The 22,011-nt window shown below is 39.8% G+C and overlaps 1 protein-coding gene across 1 annotated transcript in view; it reads right to left on the bottom strand.

Moving 5' to 3' along the window:
- The window catches only part of SLC7A11 (solute carrier family 7 (anionic amino acid transporter light chain, xc- system), member 11), an 82,651-nt gene that overhangs the window by 5,230 nt on the left and 55,410 nt on the right, over positions 1-22,011 (bottom strand). Inside the window, exons 7-11 of the mRNA XM_015411578.1 lie at positions 14,898-15,021; positions 14,432-14,535; positions 13,541-13,637; positions 10,978-11,127; positions 6,930-7,107 (exon numbers count right to left, since the gene is read on the bottom strand). Of these exons, the coding sequence (XP_015267064.1) occupies positions 6,930-7,107; positions 10,978-11,127; positions 13,541-13,637; positions 14,432-14,535; positions 14,898-15,021 (653 nt within the window). The remainder of the gene's footprint in view (positions 1-6,929; positions 7,108-10,977; positions 11,128-13,540; positions 13,638-14,431; positions 14,536-14,897; positions 15,022-22,011) is intronic.

The raw sequence follows: 22,011 nt of genomic DNA, 5'->3' as shown, positions 1-22,011 counted from the left end.
ACAGGTGTTCAAGGAGCCCTTGGGTATATCATAAGAACATAAGAGATGCCAATGTTGGATCAGGCCAAAGACCCATCCAGTCCAACACTCTTTATCACACAGTGGCCAGAAATACCAGTGCCATCAGGAGGTCCACCAGTGGGGCCAGGACATTAGAAGCCCTCCCACTGTTGACCCCCCCAAGCACCAAGATGACAGAGCATCACTTGCCCCAGAGTCCCTATCTATACCTTGTGGCTAATAGCCACTGATGGACCTCTGCTCCATATGCTTATCTAATTCCCTTTTGAAGCCGTCCATGCTTGTAGCCGCCACCACTTCCTGTGGCAGTGAATTCCAAGTGTTAATCACTCTTTGGGTGAAGAAGTACTTCCTCTTATCCGTTCTAACCTGACCGCTCAGCAATTTCATGGAGTGCCCACGAATTCTTGTATTGTGAGAAAGGGAGAAAAGTACCTCTTTCTCTACCTGCTCTTTCCCATGCATAATCTTATAAACCTCAATCATGTCACCCCTCAGTCGTCATTTCTCCAAGCTAAAGAGCCCTAAGCGCCTTAACCTTTCCTCATAGGGAAAGTGTTCCAACCCTTTTATCATTCGAGTTGCCCTTTTCTGCACTTTTTCCAAAGCTATAATATCCTTTTTAAGGTGTGGTGATATCGTGTTATAACATTTTATAATACTTTTTTTTTTAATTTTGGGGGATTTTAAATGCTTCCATTTCTTTTTTTCTTTTTTTAATTTCTTCTTAATTGAAGTTACCAGTAGCATACTCTTTTCATTTTTATGTATTTATTTAAAACATATCCATCCCAGCTCTCTGCCAGATCATCCCCCAAGGCAGTTCACAGCCAAATTCAAAACAAACAATAATAATAAAATGATGAAACAGAAAACAGTAGCAAGAACAAGTAATCCAACCCAAATATTGCCAACAGAAATATACAAACTGCAGGGAGTCCAAGGTACAAAAGCTTTAAAAGGTCTTCAATAGAGATGTAAAGGTCAATAATGTTTCCTATAGTGCATTGGCATAATTTTTTGCTACTTGAATCATGAAGGGTAAATGAACAAGCTGTTAACCCACCAAGGAAAGTCTGTGAATATTATTTAAGTGTCCTATACATGCCGGTATTATTTACAGGCATTTGGCTTTTTTTCCTGGCTGAGAAACCACTGATTTTTTTTCTCCCCATAGGTTTAGAAGAATCAACTGCATTGTCACGAACCAGCAGAAAACAGGTCTGCCCAATAATCATGTTGAAGGAAGCCTCTTCTGTTTTGCTTCGGTTAAATGGTTCAATACTGGCATCCTGTGGCCACACAGACTCATGAAACTATGATCCAAAGCCTTTGGAAATCCTGACAACCAAATAAAAGATGAGATCTCTGCCGTCTTTTTCCCAGATGGAGAGAAATAAATTGCTACAGACATCAATTTCAATGGCACTAGTGATTTTTACAGAATGCATCATACATTTTCATTGTAACTTCTTTTTATTTATACCAGTGCTTGTAGGAAAACATTGCTTCTCTGCATCTGACAAAAGAACAGAGGTATGATAGCATTTCATCTATTAACTCTTGTTTATTTTTGACATGGCTATTGGAATATTGCAAAGGAAAAAACCCAATGCCTATATTTGCACTGAGATGTAAAATTAGTGTAATGTAATGCTGCCTTCTTTAGGATCTTTTTGTGACTAACATGTGGCTTACTGAAATTTTCTGTTTTGTGAGCATCAAACTTCTGAACTGATTTTATATTACTGGTTGCATAATGATATAGACCCTGAAGTGATATTATACGCAAGAGTGAGAATTAAAGGAAGATGGCTGCCTGCTTTAAATACCTATGCTGAGTGTGGGGTTGTTTTTTTTTGGGGGGGGTTGTTTTTGCTACTGTAGGTATTCATAGTCAGGGCGTGGCCAGGTAGCCTGTGGATTACACAGTTTGTGGCCTTGGCCAGACCAATTAACCTGATGGACATCAGCCCAGGATGTCTTGTTTAATTTTTGGCTTTTTTTGTTATAATGTTTTATAAAATTAGTGTAAAAGTGTCCTTTTGTAAGCCACTTAGGGTCCCCACCAGGAATGAAAGCATACTAAATAATGAAGGGAATAGATGAAATAATTTTGCATTAGTCAAATTGCTGGAATTTTCCCAACTATTAAACCCTCTTATACAAGTGTGATCCATATGGGAGACGATACCATTTTCACTCCATTTTCCTCAAAATAATGTAAGCGGAGCTTACCTTGTACTAATACTTTAATTCTACTGATGAAATTGACAAACTGATTCTCCTAAAAAATACAGCAGCAAAACTTTAAATAATTAGCCCTAAGCAAAAAAAAGTGTTATCTAAAAGATCAGTATCTAACTGCCTTGGCATAAGTGTAACCATGCCACCTCATGTAAGGCTAATTAGCTTCAATAGGAGGCAGTTTGAAGCAGAGAAGCCCAGGATCATTTGGTATTTAACCTGCCCATTGCTTTTACCCGCTTAAGACTACCTTCATCAGCGACTGTCCCCTCAATGCAGTTCGAGACATATCCTTGAAAGGAGAAAGGATAGACTTAGGGGGGAAAAGCAATGGATGGAAGAAGTACACTTTCCACCAGTTCTTTTCTCTGAATCTTCCCAGGTACAAACTTGTTCTGCCCTATGAGCAGCAGCCTTGAAAGTTTTGTTACATGCAGTCATGAGAAATTTCTAGCTATGTCCCTAGTTTTCTTTGAAGCAAAGCAAGCTTCATTTTTGCTTTTCAGTAATACAGATATGTACACACACACATATATATATAAAAACTTGGAAGACAAACTGCTAATCAGAAACATTTGTTATCTGGAAAATTATTCTCTATTCTAAACTCATTACAAAGGACAGTTACATACTCTTAAAGCTGTGGCTATGTTAGCCCATTCCATTGTGATCCTTGCCATTTAATTTCTACTAACTCATTCCTCCTCCTTCCTGTGCAGTAGGCATTCATAGCTTTTCTCAGCCTGAGGCCAGGGTCCTTCAAGGACCACCTGCGCTGAGGCTTGGCCACTTGCTGACTAAGATCTTCCTCAGATGTCCTGTTCTGTGTGGCCCACTTGTGCAAAGTGGATGGGTGGCTGCTAAAGACAAGACTACCAGTGTTAAGAACATAAGAAAAGCCCTGCTGGATCAGACCAGTGGTCCAGCTAGTCCAGCATCCTGTCCTACACACTGGCCAACCAGTTTCTCTGGAGGTCCAACATCAAGTCATAGAGACTGAGACCTTCCACTGATGTTGCCTCCTGGCTCTGGGATGCAGAGGTTTGTTGCCTCTGAACGTGGAGATTAGGGGTGTGCATTCGGTATATACCGAGCCAAATAAATACTCAAATAATATTATTCAGGTGTTCATTCATCCAAATACCAAATCAGATGAAACCATGAGAGAGAATCATGGTAAAAAGCCTAAGCAGTGAAAAAATAGCTGTGACAAGATTATGAACAATAAATGTGTGTTATCTTATACTCAACTGCATGTATAAAAGTCCAAATTGATAATTGATAAACAATTAAATGACAGAAAGAATAAATAATAGAATGTAAGTCCAGTACTTTCCAAAGTCTTCTACATTCCAATTGCAAAGTGAAGGGGAGGGGCATGTCTGCAAGGCCAGCAGCAAAACCAGGGCAATGGGCCCAGCAGAACCAGTGCCACTGTGGCAGTGACAAGACCCAAAAGGACTAAGGTCAAATCTGAGAATCTCTGAAGTAGAAACTGGGGGGTGGGGAGTTCTGAAAGGACAGCAGAACCAGTGCAATGTACTAGTGCCCAGCAGCAGAACCCAGTACCAATGTGGCAGCAACAGAACTTGCCAATGTCACACCAGAGAATCCCAACAGAGTTATTTTTTAAAAAAAAATGGCAGGAACAAGGGCAGTAGAAGCCCAACAGAAAACTCAAAAGAGCAGGGTAGGCAGGCAATTTTGTTAGCCCACCTGAACCAAGGCCAGCCCAATAGACAAAAGCCCAGTAATGTTGAGCTGCCATTTGCCACAATGGCACTGGGTTCTGCGGCTGGACGCTATCCTGTATCCACAATTCTCTACCTGCTGTTTTGTTGAAATCTTTAAGTAAAATGGCTTAATTTGATTTTGAAAAGCTGAAATCAGATAGCTTGGATGCTTCTATTGGAGAGTGAGTGACAGCCTGCCAGTTGGTGGATTTTATGAAGGAGAAGACAAGTAAGGGACCAACTGGAGTTGAGGTTTCCGTGCATGTCTCACTGTTAAGTTCTGAAGGGCTTGGGAAGTTAGCCAATTCTAGTTTCACACTGGTTGCAAGGGAACAAATGTTGGTCTCACTGTTTGAATGAATATTTTTTCATTGAACACCCTAGTGGAGATTCCCTTTAGTCACCATGGCTAGTAGCCACTAATAGACCCATCCTCCATGAATCTGTCTAATCCCCTTTTAAAGCTGCCTATACTTGTGGTCATCACTACATCCTCTGGAAGCAAATTCCACAGTTTAAGAACATGTTGTGTAAAGAAGTATCTTGTTCTATCTGTCCTGAATATACTACCCAACAGCTTCATTGGTTGCCCTCTAATGCTAGTGTTTGGGGAGAGGGAGAAAAGGTTTTCTTTGTCAACTCTCTCCACTCCAAGCATAATTTTATAACCTTCTATCATGTCTTCCCTTAATCATCTATTTTCTAAAATGTAAAAAGCAGTGATGCTACTTTAACCATGGAATAGTTATTTGTTAAGTAACAATGTTAACAACTGGTTATTTTTCATAGATAGTGGTAATTTTGTGTGTTGACATTGTTTTAAATTGTTCTATGTTGGCTGCTTAGAGAACTACTCACAGAGAACTTGGGGTAAAAATATATATTAATAAATAGTATAATTGCTTATTGTATATAATCCTTGCTCACATCAAGTAGTAGCTGTAGTTCATTTTGTTTTGTTCCAAGGCCATAACAATTTCACCGACATAATGGTTTTCAATCAACATAATAACAGTAACAGCTCAAACTAAATGTAATACTACAAGATAAAATTATCCTTGTTTGCACCTACAGGAACTGATGGGGTGAGCTTCCTTGGACATGGTGGAATTTTTTTTAAAAAGATGGAAAAATATATCCCATAACATTCTCCTCAGCTAAGTAGAATCAAGAAACAAAAGGAATATTTCTGCATCTCCCATTAATATTACTGAATTATTTGATTCTGAGACTGGCTTGTTTTTTCTTTTAAATTTTCACTCAGCAACTCATATATCCATCAAAAGCAGTGGCCAAAGTATACAAAATAGAAGCCACACTAAAACCTCTTTGGAGATTTTGTAATAGCTTGAGATACACAAGTGGGAGCAGATGATAAAGCGGAAAAGGTACTGATATTGATAAAGATGAGAATTCACTTTGCCATTGCCTTAATTTAAAAAATAAATACAAAAAATAGAAGGGGATAAACAAGGTTTAGGATAAAACTGGACTGTTGGGGAAATTAAGGAGTTTCATGTAACATGCAGTTCTGTCCTATGGTGCTGTGAATCAGTGACCTTAACACTGTCTTTTGGACATGAAGGCAATAGAATGAATACCAATAGAATGAAAACCAGACTCCCACCATAGCAATCCCAATGTCAGCTGAGATCAGGGTATCAGAGGCTGTTGAGATCCATTCCCTTTGTCTGCCTTAGTCTCTGGGAGCTCATAGGAAGGCTTTTATTATGGTGGCTCCATCTTTAAGCAACACCTTATCAGAAAAAGAAGGTATCCTCTTTCCTTCAATTTAAGAGCAATTGTAAATAGGGATGGGCACGAACTGGGGAAATGGAGGTTCATCACAGTTCGTCGTTTGTGGGGTCATGCAAACCACAAACCTTCATGAACCTCCCCATTTAATGAACTGGTTTGTTTTCTGAGGTTTGTGATTTGGTAGGGGGATCTTCCTTCCCTCCCTCCCTTCTGCTGGGGATGGCTCACTGAGGCCAGCAAAATGGAAGAGGGGAAAGATCTGAGATCTTCCCTCTCTCCTGACTGCTGGCAGTGGTTCCCCAAGGCCAGCAGAATGGAAGGGGGGAAGATCTTGCAAAAGCCATTTAAAAGGAACATTCCCTTTAAATGGCTTTTGCAAGTGGGCGCCGGGAGTGAACTTGCCACTTGGACTTCACTTGCATGCGGGGAGTTTAACTTCACTTATTGTTTAGACAGTGAGAAATAGTTTACTAATCTAGTTAGGAATATTCTTATTTGTGAATTTCATAAAATGGCTCCTAATTATTTCAAAGGAATATATGGGGGGGGGATTCAGGACACCACAGCAGTTCTGATCAAGAGATGTTCACTCAAATATTTCCCTGATATTCCTGATTTTAATCCCACAATGCAATACATATACTCTCTCCTGTTTGGGGAACAGAAACAAGTAAGGGGGGGGGGAATCTACACTATGTGCATAAACTCATATGCATTTAGAACTCAGTTGTGCTATTTTCTGCACTATTAAGGTTTGCAAACCAATGCCCCAACAACTACAATTAACACTTCAGACTGATAATCGAACAACCAACTGGTTCTCCATTCATATGAGAAATACAGAGCTATTCAAAAACCACTGCCCACCCAACCCCAAAACTAGCAGAGAAATGGGAATGTGATGTCAGGGGAGTTTAAAGAAGATAAAATTGCTTTTGTTCAGATTTCTGAATGATGAATTTTATTGATGCAAGACAAATTTCTTAATTGCCTGAGATTTATTTTAACAGACAAAACAGCTAATGCATAAAAATAAAAGGGAGAGGCCTTACTGCAACACTCATAAAGGGGTGAGAACAATTTAAAAACAACACACTGCTTTCAAGACTGACTGCCATGATCCACGAAAGAAACAAAGTACTGAATAATCTTCTATCAACATTCACTTACCCAAGAGTCGCCTAAACCACCTTGGCTTCTTGTCCCATATGATAAAGAGGTAGTAAGCAGGGACACCAGTCAGTGTTATTGCAAAGCCAATGCCAGTATTGACAGGGTCAGCATAAAGTGACAGTGCAACCATGAAGAGGCAGGTGAAGGAAAACAGCGCAGGAATAAAGAGCGGCACCTGGAACACACATCAAAAACATTATTGCAATAGCACTGACCTTGGCTATTGAATGTATTTAATGTTCCATGAAATGTGAATTGGAGAAGCCACAGCAGCCCACTGAAGTCCTGCAGAACATACAGGATAGCCAATCCAAATGCAGGAAACTAAAGAAATGAAATTAAAATGCACTTTTCTGCTGTAACCATTCCAGCAGCTGCCTAATTACCCACTCAAACAAACTCCATCGTACTATACATTTTCTAGCATTTTCTAGCATTAACTCCCTTTCCTAGTCCCTCTGCTCCATTTGAAAACAGAAGCAACTGAGGCAAAGGTCACTACCCATTAAAATCTCTTGTGCAATGCAGCAGGAGGCCTGGGTTTGCTGGCTACATTTTTAACTTACAAAAACAAGGACATTGGGGGGGGGGGTCAAAATCTGGTAGGAGAAATTCAAATAAAAATCATGCATAAGGATGTCCAATCTCATTATGCAATCATCCTGTTCTTCAAAATTGTATGTGTCTGTCACCACAACTGATAGTATTATTGAAGCCATTTTTAAAATGGAGAAGGGCAACAAAGCTGTTATGTGATGCTTTCTTTATGACTCTCTGTTAAGGAAAAATCTTTTGATGTTGCCAACTGGATTGGCATCTCTAGATATTATTTAGTTGCTGATTTAATGCCTTGAGCATCTTAAATTTTCTGTTCAGCTTTGTTCTACTTGGTGTGCTTGCCCACAGCTGTAATCCAAAGCACACCCATACAGTCAAGCAAGTTACGTTAAAATCAATGGGAATTATTGATTAATGAACAGACACTTTTGCTCCTGAAGAGTTTTTTTTTTATTCACAGCACCCAAAAGGTATGTAATATAGGTATTTCCTGCTAGACACTGAGTTATCTCTAAAGACTTTCTTCTGCTAAGTGAGAATCTTCCTCTGACAGATTCCCATAGTAGAATGCATGGATTCTTTGGATCCAATCTAGGAATGTGCATTCAGCATTTCCAAGCCAAATTAATACCTGAATCATGATTCAGGCATTAGTTAAGCCAAATCAGATTCTCTGATCTGATTTGGTTTACTGATAAGAGAATCCCGAATTAATTCAAGGATCTCAAATTTTCTGGCTTTATTATACCCTATGGGGTCTTTTTAAAGGTAAAGGTTGCCCTTGCTCAAAAGCAGTGGAATCCAACTCTAGGGTGTGGTGCTCATCTCCATTTCCAAGCTGAAGAGCCAGCACTGTTCAAAGATGTTTCCATGGTCATGTGGCCAGCATGACTAAACACAGAGGTGCACGGAATGCTGTTACCTTCCCACCAAAGCGGTACCTATTTATCTACTTGCAGTTTCTTGCTTTCGAACTGCTAGGTTGGCAGAAGCTGGAACCAGAGATGGGAGCTTACTCTGTCATATGGCACCAGGGTCTCGAACTGCAAAACTACAGACCTTCCAGTCTGCAGCTCAGTGTCTTAACCTTTGAGCCACCATTGCCCCATGGGGTCAATATAGTCAATGGCAAATCTCCTAGGGTATATTCAGTGGGCTGGGGAGAAGGAGTTTGAGGTAGAGGCACCAAATTTGCAGTGTAGCTGCTGGAGCCTCTCCCCAAAAGAGCCCCCAAGTTTCAAAAAGATTGGACACCCAAAGAGGGTGCTCAAGTCCTCAATTGTTTCCAATGGTGGGGAAAAAGCAATGCAGGCATACAACAAACCCAGCAGATTCTCCCAGAGTAGAAAGTACTAGAAAGTAGGAAGTGAAGTGTGGGGAGGGGGCATGTTTGCAAGGCCAGCAGCAGAACCAATGCAATGTGCCCAGCAGAACCAGTGCCATAACTCAACAGAACTAAGGGCAAATCTGAAAATCTCTGTTGTTTCCAGTGGTGGGGGGAAAGCAATGCAGGCATACAACAAGCCCAGCAAATGCTCCTGGAGAATCTCTGCAATAGAAAATGGGGAGGGGGCATGTTTGCAAGGCCAGCAGCAGAACCAATGCAATGTGCCCAGCAGAATCAGTGCCACTCTGGCAGTGTCAAAACCCAACAGAACTTAGGTCAAATCTGTTGGATTCTGGCACTGCCAGAGTGGCACTGATTCTGCTGGGCACATTGCACTGGTTCTGCTGCTGGCCTTGCAAACATGCCCCCTCCCCATTTTCTATTGCAGAGATTCTCCAGGAGAATTTGCTGGGCTTGTTGTATGCCTGAGTTGCTTTTTTCCCACCATTGGAAACAATGGGGGATGGGAGCACCCACTTTGGGTGTCCATAGAATTGGACCCCCTGGTCCAATGTTTTTGAATCTTGGGGCTCCAGCAACTACACTACAAATTTGGTTACCTCAAATCCCCTCCCCACCAGCCCACTGAATATACCCTACGAGATTTGCCATTGACTATAAAGGCCCCATAGGGTATAATGGAGCCAAAAAATTCAGGATTGCCAAATTTTATTCGAATTCCAATACAATACCAATATAGGAATTCAGGTTTTCAAGAAAATACTGAATTTTTAAGGGTCCAAAAATCCCAAATCCAAAAAAATAACTATTTTTTCCTTGCACATCCCTAATCCAATTCTACATAATATATCCAGGAAATATTATTGTTGTATATTAAATAATTTTAATAATGCCATAAGTTTTAAAAAGTGGCTCACACAGGGGAGTGCTCAATCCAGAAAGGTAGATTTTGCACTTGTGGGCAGGAATTGCAGCCAGTGTGTATAGAAAAATATTGCCAAAAGTGTGTCCACCATAGCTTAGGAAAGCCAGTTCCTATATCCAGAGTACTATAATACTATAAGCATTAAGGTCCAAACCATTTGTGATTCTGGTGACCCTGATTATGTAAGGTAGTCCTCATTTTTGTTTGTTTTTAATAACAGGTGAAGGCAAATTCAGTTCAGACTGGGACCGTGGCTCAAGGAAAGCAAGGGAGTTAGGCCTTCTCCCCATGGTGTTCTCTTACTATTTAAAGGAAGGAAATGACAAAACTTCCAGTGTCACACTTGTTTTGGCCCTCATTTTGCCCTCTGAAATTTCTAATCAATCGAACCCAATTGTGCTACTACAGTTTTATGAAGCCGCCCTTTACAGTGGTCTTCCTTTTTCCTAACCCACATTTATATGATACCACATGTGCATTTTCCACAGACTGGATCTCAAGGATGTTCAGGTTCACAATCTTTCCCACTAACCCCAACAGCACTGAATAAGAGAGGCTTTGTTGCCCTTGTGCAACAAAGTTTAACAATTTGTTCTTAAGCAGTGGTCTTATAAAGAAACAGACTGAATCTTGATATTCAATTTTTAAGATACTAAATGCTTATATAATGTTAATATAATTTATTATTTTGTAAAATATAGTTTTAAGTTATCAAAGATATTAGAGAGTACAATGTGACATTAAGTTTATTGAAAAGTCTGTAGGAGTCTCTAAAAAAGTATTTTTTAAAAAAAATAATAAGCTAATTGGGGCTAATTTGTTGAGAAATCCTTCTATTCTTTTGCCATTATTCTGGGAACAAACCTGTTGTCTACTGTAGAAGAACAGCTGCATGCATGGCATGCATATGAAAAAATGTAACAAAAATTACATTGTTTGACCAATAGCAACCATTTAGTGTATACTGGAATTTGATTACTCTTAATAAAAAAGTGTTATCAAAGGTATAACTTTGTTCTCTTCATTTGTTTTCTTTTTACTGTAATATTTTTAAAATAGATATGAATACAATATTAATCTTTTAAAACTATTTATTGTACTATAAAGGAACTATTAGATGGTAACCTAGATGGTGGTCCTTTTCTCATTGAAGAGGCAGAGATATGAATAGTGGACAAAGTATTTATGCAAAACAATCACATTACTGAGGTTACCTTGAAAGGACGAGGCATATCAGGGCGTTTGTATCGGAGGTAAATCATCCCAGCAACTGCCAATCCAATAAAAAGCCACCTGGCAAAACTGAGAAAATTCAAGAGACTGTAGATATCACTTGTGAAGAGCATAATCATAGTCAGAGGGTGCTGCCAAAACAAAAACAAAAAAACCCCCAATGAGTGGGTCTTGTCCCAAATGTTATTGCATATACTTACATACCTTACATTCTAAATTCCTTAAATAGCTATATAAATACCACATATTTTATATAAATACATATTTGGAATATCTGGAATTTGACAAACAATTTTAGGGGAAAATTTACAGGTTAACAAGTAAAGCTTTTTTTAAAAAAAAAAAACCCTGAATGGAATAATCCTTAGTTCTTGGAATGGTCCATGACAACAAATTAGCTATATTATTTTATTCACAAAATTTGAATTCTGTCTTTCAGCCCTAACAAGGACCACCAAGGTGACTAACAATTCAAAGCATGCATGAGAAAATCTCTTTTTAAATCCATTAAAACATATATAAAACATTAAAACAGCAATTAAAATTAGTTAGAGGAAGAAGGGATCAATGAGGGAATGCCAAATGAAACAAAAAAGTCTTCACCCACTGGCAGAATACAGCAACAGGAAGGGAGAGAGTTCCAGAGCTCTGGTGCTATGACCAAGAAGGCCCTCTTTAAGATTGCCATCCACCTAATCTCAAAAGGCAGGGGCACCCAAAGGAGGCCTCCAAAGATTACCATAGCGGTGGAGCAGGTTCATAAAGGAGTAAGTGGTCCTTCAGCTATGATATTTTACTTATATTTATGGCTTTAAAGCAATCACCAGTGGTGGTTGAGGTGGTAGATAGAGAGTGATCTCCTAATCTCTTTTTCAATCAGCCAACCCAAGTAGTTTGATTGCATGTGGAAGTGCTATCTACACACTAGACCTTCCATAGAGCTCCACTAAGAACACTGACTGCAACTTTCATCATATCCGGCTCCCCAGCAGATGCCGAAGGCATCCTGCTGAGACCCGACTGCCTCTATGAAAGGAGGGAGGAGTTCGGCTGCATGCAGCTGGGTACTTTAAGGGAAGGGGCCAGCGCCGTCTTAACGGTTGGCCCTGGACTCACTCGGACAGTCTGCACCTCGTCCCCCGTCTATGGGGGCAATCAGACCTCTTAACTATATATAAATATCCTCATTATTCTGAAGATAATGAAGTCCCTAGACAATACTGAATTGCAGCCAAGTAAATTACATATGAATCACATTGTAAATGTTCACCTGAGACATTTTACATCAAGAGGACTAAAGGAAATATAAGACCCAATCTGAATTGCCTACAATTGTGATATTAGGGTTGTTTCGTTCCAGGTGCTTATCTATTTGCAATCAGAAGTCCCAAAGAATCTTTGTGTCATGAGTCAGCCAGGGCTCAGCAATAGCAAGGACTCCTCAGGAGAACATTAACAGAAGCTCTTTGGTAAAACTTCTTGGTTGTATTTTTCTTAACAAGGGTATGTTTGATGTTGTCAACTTTCAAAATTCAAAGATCTTTGTAGTTTTCTTCAAAGCTCAGTATTTTGATGTTGTTTGGCATCTTGATTTCTTCTTGTATAACAATCTTTCCTCTATTCAATGCTAATCCTGCATACTTGTCGAGGCCAAATTTCATTGTTATATCTTTGCTGACCATTCGAACTGTATTTAGTAAAGAATCAATCTCTGATTATGACTTTCCATACATTTCCAAATCATCCATATACAGTAAGTGGGACTGTCTTTGAAAGCTGGGATCCTAAGCCTGTGCAGCTGAGAATGATTGTGAGTGGTATTAGGGCAATGACGAAGCAGTGGTCTCCTTGTAAATTCCATGTTTGATAGTACCTGTTCCAATTTCTTCTCCATTCAGTACAGCACCAACCTGGTGTTCCATTTACTCATGGCAGTTTTGATAAGCGTTATTGCAGTTCTGCTGATGCCTATCATTTATAGCATATTCCGTATCCATGTATGAGGGAGTTTATTATTGTTGTTGTTGTTGTTAATTAGTTTACTAATAATAATAATAACAACAACAACAACAATGATTATGATGATGATAGTTTCAGTGTCCTGAATAGGACAGTAATATCCCACTATCTGTTACTGTTGTTTGCATTTTCTCTGCAAGTCATCTATAATGAGACTTCACAGACAGTACATTAAAGTGTAGCTTTTATGTGAAATTTTATTACTCTGCATTCCTACCCATGAAGATTCATTCCACTGAGAAATGCTTAACTAATCATTCTCCTTCAAACTTTCAAATAAAACGTAATGAGGTGTGATTTAGGTGCCAGCCTAGAAGAGTCAAATGTGACTAACATAGAGTTAGAGGAGGACTCTCTGAAATAGATCACTTCTGTAATTGCTCCCCACCTCTCTACATACATAGCCAACCTATGAAATGGAAATAAATAACGGAAATTCAAGAACTATTTAAGTCATATTGAAATCCTGCAGGGGACGCCTATATTGCACAGCCTTCTACAGGGACATTTGTTTGTATGATTTACCAAAACAATGACAGCTGGCAGAGGAGTGTGCTTGCGGACATGAATCATGGAGAGAATTTCTGGAAGGTGACCCTCACGGGATGCAACGTAGAACATCCTAGTGGGAAAATAAATTTGGACAGTGTTTAAAGATGCTCATTACCAAGATGAATGGAAGTAACACACCAAAGATGTAAAATACATTCACAAAAGTTATACTCAGTAGTACTTTGTTCCTATTTAATACATGCATCAGAAGTCCCAACTGAAAAGAATATAGGAAAACAAATTCAGCTACCAAGGAAATAGGCCTTTAAAATGTATTTCTAGCCCCCACCTTTGACAGACTTTAGAAACAAATATTTTAAAGCACTGCTTTCATTTTTTTGTTCTCTCATCTGAGCAAAGCAATCATTACTTCAGTACTATAGCAAAAATCCACCAGAAACTTCTGTTTAAGTCCCATTAAAATAAATGGAAGTTGGGCAAAAAATGTAATCAATTTTTCTGCAGTTTGCATTCAATTTTCCATTGCTGCATTCACTGTTATTAACTATGTGATAACCAAAGGAGAGAAAATGTACACAATTCCCTGTACAGTTGTGCCAGTATTACGTTGTTATCTATTTACTTCCTTTGAAGAAGTTATCAGGGAAGGGGTTCTGGTCCTCTGGAGGGGTAAAGCATATGTATTACATATAGACCTCCCTAAGGAAAGGTATTGGGAAAAATCCTCCTCTGCCTGAAAGCCTGGAGATCCACTTCCAGGCGGAATATACAAAACTAAGCTAGATAGACCAGTGGTTTGAATTATGTAAAAAGCAGGTCCATGTGTTTCTACACTATAATTTACAGACTTTATCCTTACTGATCACTTAATCTTCAGATATAATGCTATTAACATTGGCTCACCTGGAGACAGCAAAAATACCACCATTCATTGACCCAAAGCAAGAGAGTGCAACAAAAATGGGAACAGCTAAAGAAAAACTTCCTAGTAAACGTTCAGAAAAAGTCTGAAAAAAAGAAAGAGAAACATAAATCCACACTTCTATTAGTCAACGGATGAAATGAACTACAGTTGTCCTCTGCTTGTATCACATGCAACAAGGTCTCTGAAATAGTTAGGACCCCTTGATACTTCCATAAATTTGGAAGCCACTACTAAGGTTATTCATTATAAAGAACTCCTACCCCATTCCACAATTTTGAGACATGAATCCTATATATTCTGTGTGTGCACACAGTTAAAGACTTACATTTTAATCCTAAACAGAGTTACACCAGTCTAGTCCACTGAAATCAAGGAGTTAGACAACTCTGTATAACATTGCACATTTTGTCTAAAATCTTCTGTCACAATTCCACCACAACTTACCACTGCTACTGCCTTGGACATTAGCAGATCTTCAGGGCTGATTGTTGTAAAATAGGCCACATTTGTTAACACATAGCCAACTGTGACAATAACCATTGAAGTGCAAATGGCAAGTGGTATATTTCTGAAAGAGAAAAAGAAATTTACTGTTATCCATCTGCACTGAATCAATTTGGTTATGAAAGAAATTTTATTTGTGTCATTGGACCTCCATCGTGACAGGTATACTTTTGCACACTCGATTAGGTCTTGCTACATGATACCTAATTGGAGACAAATATCAAACATCATAGGTCAAAAGAGCTTATTTCTAACTTTCTGATATGAGTACCCTTATCTGTTTACATTATAAATAGAAGACAAATTGTTCTTAAGCTATGCTCAAAAAGACTTGTCAGTAGAATTCTACGCACAGTTATTCCATTAATTTTAATGGGCTTAGTCTGAAGTAACTCTGCAGAGAATTGCTGCTCTAAGGTCCCATTCACACGGAGAAGTTGCCACGCTAAAGACACGGATGATAGGTGGATTTTCGGTGTGCAATCACACTGCAACATCTGCCATGCTAAAGACACGGATGATAGGTGGATTTTCGGTGTGTGATCACACTGCAACATCTGGGAAGCGTAGTACACCCGTGGCTAACCCGTGGCTTCTCACCAAAGATGCGGAGTAAAAAACTACCACATACAATGTACTAGTTTCTGGAAAACGCGGGGCAAGGGCGGGCATCTGATCGTGTTTCCGCTTTAATCCAATGGCATCCGGTGCCCGTCCATGTCCCGTCGCACACCGGATGGGGGTTTTTTTGTAAGTCTCACAGGATGCACACAAACAATCATGCGCATGTGCAAACTTCAGTGTGAAAAAAAAAATCCCATTTGCCAGAGAAGCGGTGCCTAGCGATTGCCGGTGTGATCGTGCCGTGCCGCTTCTTTGCCGTGCTGCAGGATAGCCGTGTGATCGGCACCTCACGGCCTAACCACGGGACCTTGACAGGATATGTGATCGGGCTGCCACGCGTTACTTTGCTTCAGGGCAAACAGCCATGCTTCCCCCCTGCATTTTCCAGCCCATGTGACCAGGACCTAACTGTATCTTGAAATGATGGTCACATCATAGCAAGGAAGTCTGAGTTGACCCTATTCACTTTGCTGTTTTGTTTGCATACTAGAGAGTATGTTGAAGCCTGATTTATCCTAAAACCATCTGCAAGGAGTATTAGTTTATAAATCAGTGTAATATGATATATTTGTAACCACTCTAAAGAATGATCCTCAAATTGTAGCTTCACATTTATATTTCAGAGCAAAGAGTCTGGGCCTGAGAAACCTGCATTCAAATCCTACTTTAGCCATAAGTTAAATCATTATCTTTAAAGTATTGATGTTTATGAGATAATTTGTTGACATTATTGAGAAGATTACTTGACATTAAAAAATTAATAATCTAGAAATTCTTAAAGTGACAGTCACCACAGTTGGCAATAAACTACCACAGGATAGAACTGAAATTTGGGAACTGCTAATGGAATTTGGTACAATACTCCGTGACTTTGCTGTACTCTTTGTTTCACAGATGAACCTCACCAGATAACATGGTGATGGATAAAACTGAACCTAAGTAGAATATCATACACAGCAAGCAGTTGAACAAACAAACCCAAACGTGAAGAAACATGAAGCCCAAAGATTCATTGAAATAATTATACCATTTCAGTGCATAATAAGGCACAATATTATAATGACATTTTGAAATTCACAAGAGATGTTCTGGACTGGCTATAAGCATTATTGTATTACCCCCAAATACTGTATTATCCCCACAATAACATCCCTATGATCATGCCTTGTGTCCTGAGCTCCCAATCCTGGACAATGTGGAGCAATCAACAAGAGTAGGATTGCCCGATTACAAGACACTGCCCATTAGAAGTCCTGAGGATGCTGAAGCTGTGCCTTCTATTCCATACCTCCACCAGTACCTCTGCATACCCTTCTACACTGGAGCAAGCAGGGCCCTAATTTTGCCCAACAGCAGGTAAGGGAGGAGGGGGCAAATGGACCAGTGGAGGAACAGAGCATGATGTGTAGCGGCTGCAGGCTCTACTTCCTTGGAATTTTGAAAGGAAAGGGTGTTATCACTGAATTAACACCTATCTAAAAATAGTCACCAAGAATGCTTTAGATGAAGACTTTTTGAGTCAGTAGTAAACAAAGTTTTACTACAAAATCCACTGTTTATAATGTCTGAGAGGAAGTATTTTAGTCAGTCGAACAGCTATATTCTACAGCACATACCAGCTGCCCAGCGCAAAGGACAAGAAAGTCATCTCACGCCATGCTCATGGCAAAAACTGTGCTTTGAATTACTGACTAGAAAAGGCCCTGAGATAAGTGACCCTGGAAACACTTTCCTAGTATTTCTTTTATATACTAACTTTTACTCACCTGTTTTGGCTCTCTGGAGTTCAGACAAAGCATACTTTCAGTTCCTTGATCTCAGACTTTCTGCTCTGCATTTTCAGCAGTTATCAACCTTTAGAGAAAAGCACTACAGGGCAGCTCTACTACATATCTTAATATGATTCCCTCTAAAAATAAAAGTAAAGTTCATAACCAACTAGGGAGAAAGCATTGTTGGACTTGTGTTATTTGGCACTCTGACTCCTGGCTCATTAGGCTGGCGCATCTAACCCAGTCTGTGGGGGGGGGGGGGACGGGACCCTAAATAACTAGTCAGCAAGCGCCATTCATTATTCTGCTGAAAGACTGGGACACTCCATGTTCCCAGAAGCCTTGAGCAGAATAAGAGGTTTTGTGACCTCCGAGGTCTGAGTACTTTAATGTAGAAGCCATGCTTCATCTGCCTTTCCCCCCCCCCTCCCAGCACAATCAGGCCTTTAGGGGGCTGCAATCCATTAGCATGCAACACCAGCAAGTGTGACTTGTTAGTTGGTGGCTTGCAGTGACAAACTCGGACAAAAAAACCCTCTGGCTTCATGATTTAAGGGATAAGCCATCCAACTCATATCCATTTTCAGCTGAAGAGTTATATTGTCTTTTCAATCACCATGTAATGCATTAGCCCACATTTCAGCTCTTGTGTTAAAATGCAGTCTAGCACCTTTAAAAGATGCCTCATCTGCCTCTGAGAGTGTAAATCGGGCATTCTGAATTAAAATGTCTTGGCACATATATACTTTATATATCGGCCCTCGGTGCCACAGAAGTTTCAGGTTCATAGAAGTTGAAGAACCCCATTGCCTAGATGCCAGTACTAAAGCAATTTATCTGATTATTTATATATTCCTTCTTGGAAATTGAAAAAGAGTAGCATGTTTCAGAATAAGGCCCCTGTGACAAGCCGTTTCTGTCAACTGAGGGGACCCACACAGCTTCCTATGATTTTTAGGGAACTAGGTTTGTGTTAAATCATAAACCTTCCCTCAGTTACCAGATGTTCTAAAGGTAGCGAGTGTATAGGCTTAGGCTTTGCTGCCATAGGTAAGTTTTATGGTGAGCAAATAGAATACAGAGATTGGTGAGGCAGGAAATATATATTAACAACACAGAAGATTTATTTATTTACAAGCTGGTTTCAAAGAACAGATAAGCAGCACAAATCTCCAAGTAGACTAGAAGAAGAAGAAGAGTTGGTTTTTATACCCTGCTTTTCACTACCCAAAGGAGCCTCCGAGTGGCTTACAGTCACCTTCCCTTCCTATCTCCTTGTGAGGTAGGTGGGTCTGAGAGAGCTCTGAGAGAACTGTGACTGACCCAAGGTCAGCCAGCTGGCTTCATGTGGAGGAGTGGGGAATCAGTTTGCCACTCTTAAATTTTAGAGTTTGCCACTCTTAAATGCTACATCACACTGGCTCTCAGGAAAAGAGAAACATGGCTGAGGCACATTAATTTAAACTAGTTATGACTTCAGAGAGTAGTTTGAATGCTTTTTTAATACTTTCAGGTATAAACAGGCTTTTACTGACTAGTCACTAGGTTAGATCCTCTCACACACATAGGATTCTACCTTTACCAGCTTGCCATTTTCCAAGAGTTATACTAAATGGTACAAGGTCTGTTCATTACCAGAGTCAGGCCTAGCAATTATTACTCTATTCTCTCTCAGAGGTAGAGCTAAACCATTCTGCCACACTACCAAGCAGAGCTAGCCTTCACCCTGTCTGCTCTTTTTCGGAGCCAGCCCTGAGCTATAACTATTCTCTCCTTGAGGCAAAATTGAACTCTCTCTGCACTCACCTTGAGGCTGATGGGGACTAAATTCCTGCAGTGCTTCCTTCCAACACTCCAGCCCCCTCCCAAAAGGTGATTGGATGCCAGAACAGCAATCTCACGGGCTCAAATGAGTGGCTGTTTTCACATTTGGGGCAGGACAGCCTCCTGTCCATCACAGCACACACACACCTATCCTTGGAGGCACAGTTTTTTTTTTTGTAAAGCCACAACAATCAAGAAGGGAAAGAAAGTGAAAACAGAATCATATCATTCTTCCTATTCTCATTCACAGGTGAGGTGTTTAAGAGAAACACTGAAAAACAGCAGGATTCTCACAAACAGAGTATAATCCATATGTATAACAGAGTTCTGAGCAGTACTAGCTCCTGCTGTGAAGCAAAAAAAACCAACCCTAAATAAATTATCGGTACATACCATTCATTACTTTGCTGAAACGTAGAGTACAATTCAGAGTATAATCCAGAGGAACATAGATATTATCAGTCCCACTGACACATTTGAGCATGTGGGCACTTTTGGATTTCTGACATAGGGTGGTGGGCACAACCACAAAATGGCTGCCAACAGAGGTGGAGCCAACCACATACACACGCACAGGAAGCCTAAATGCAGGGGACAAGAGAAGTCATTTTAAAAAATACACTGGGATTGAGGAGTGATAGAATATAAAACAAACACTGTGTCTCTAAATGCAGGGGACAAGAGAAGTCATTTTTAAAAATACACTGGGATTGAGGAGTGATGATAGAATATAAAACAAACACTGTGTCATCTGTGTAGCCAATTAGCTCTCCAGTGGCAAATCAGAAGCCCTGCTGGGCAGGAGCCCCACTCACACCAGGAATGGTATTGGAGGTTGCCAAGGTGCCCACAGGTGCCACAGTGGGGACCCCTGGATTAGGTTATATCAAACTTCCTTTGATTTCACTCTGAAACATCAGCTTATCATATGGTAGAATTCCAGCATTTCCAATGCCAGGCCTGGCATTTGTTAATATTTGGGGAAGCAAAATTGTTACGGTAGAGTATCTTGCAAAAGCCGCTAGTTCGTCTTTCAGTCATGTAGTGATTCCCGTAAATCTAAGTAGCCTCAAAATTGGTGTCTATTTTGCCTTATATTAAACCTTCAGGTCTACAATAAAATATTGTATGGCGATTGATCTGCAAAAAGCTGGGCCATCAGTTGTGGTAGTACAAACTGTGGCTAAAACAGCATTTTTTTGTATAATAATATTTTTATTGAGTATATCTATCAATCTACATATACACAAATCGTTACCCATCTTATTGATATACTCATTTTCAATTTTTTTACACAGCAAGAAAAAGAAAAAGAAAAAAAATTCCCTGAGGTTGCTATTTCATCAAACCAATCTTTTAAAATCTCATTTAATCCCTCCTCTTTTCTTATGCCCCTATTTTACCCATAAATTAGGTCTCCATACAACTTTCCCCAAAACTTATAATTAACTTTGATACATTTCATATTCTTCATTCCTACAGCAGTTACTAGCCCCACCTACCTCACTGGGTGTCTGTTGTGGAGAGGGGGAGGGAAAGGAGTTTGTAAACCACTCTGAGACTCCTCTGGGTAGTGAAGGGCAGAGATTTGGTGGCAATCAGTATGTAAGAAATCAGATGATTCCCAAAACCTCTTAAATTGCGCCAATTTTTACTGTTTAACTGTAGAAGTTTTTTTCCCCCTTGGACTCTGTGAAAGTTAACTCTGGTCAATATTTACAACAGATTTTGAATGTGCTACAACAGAAGCATAGGCAAGAATGCAAACAAATAGCCCCTGTTGTGCTGCTCGTAGTATAAATATTAGCCAAAGAACCGTACCAGGGAGACAGCAAATTGAACAAGAAGATCAGGAAATGAGAAAAAATTACAATATGTCAAGTTTTATTAACATCTAGTGGTCTGCATATCATATGTAAGTCTTCAGCATGTCAGCCACTAATATCTGCAGAGGAACTGCATGGAAACTATAGTCAACACCTTCAACAGAATTTGAAAGAAAAATATATTTTTGTTTTCATATTTCTCAAAGTTCTGATCTTCCCTACATAGCTTAATAGTTCTTTGGGCATTATCTGGTTACAACAGGAAGCTAGGAGGGGGGGGTGGGGGGGGGGGGGGAGGGGTTTGGTGACTGCTGTTAACAATGAACAATTAAATTGAATGGAGAGAGGAATAGATTAATCCTAGCAATTAGGTCATGCAACTCTCTCTTGAATTTGCCTCATATGTCAAGCAGGAAGTTGAAAAAAATACACAATTTATTCTTGTTTCCTGTTTCACCACTAGTTAATGCCCAAGAGGCTTCCATCTTTGGCTGCATTCAGGTGTCAGGATCACCCACGGTTTATAAATCATGATTTTATTTATTCATTTATTTGCTTCATTTATATACCACTTTTCTCTCCAAAGGGAACCCAAATAAGTTTGCATCATTCTCCCTTCTTCCAGTTTATCCTCACAACAACCCTATGAGGTAGGTTAGGCTGGGGTAAGTTAGGCTGAGTGTGTGTGACTGGCACACAATCACCCAGCAAGCTTCCCTAGCTGAGTGGGGATTTGAATTTGAGTGCCCCACATCCAAGTCCAATAGTCTAACCACTACACTAAGCTGGTTTGATTAAACTGATGTGACTTATTGCAGTCTGCACAACAAATGATAGTGAGCCCCAAGTGAGAATGCTAAACCTTAATTTGAATCTGATTTGTTAACCATAACATATTAAACGGTTTATTGTGACATCTCTGTGCAGAAATACCAGTTTGTTCAGTAGCATGAAGCCTCTTAGCCTCCTGCATGGAGAGAGGGAAGCACAAACCAACAGAAAATCTTG

Source organism: Gekko japonicus, unplaced genomic scaffold (genome assembly GCF_001447785.1).
Source record: "Gekko japonicus isolate JY-2015 unplaced genomic scaffold, Gekko_japonicus_V1.1 scaffold11, whole genome shotgun sequence".
Classification (NCBI taxonomy): domain Eukaryota; kingdom Metazoa; phylum Chordata; class Lepidosauria; order Squamata; family Gekkonidae; genus Gekko; species Gekko japonicus.
This window is presented reverse-complemented; position numbering and strand designations above follow the sequence as displayed.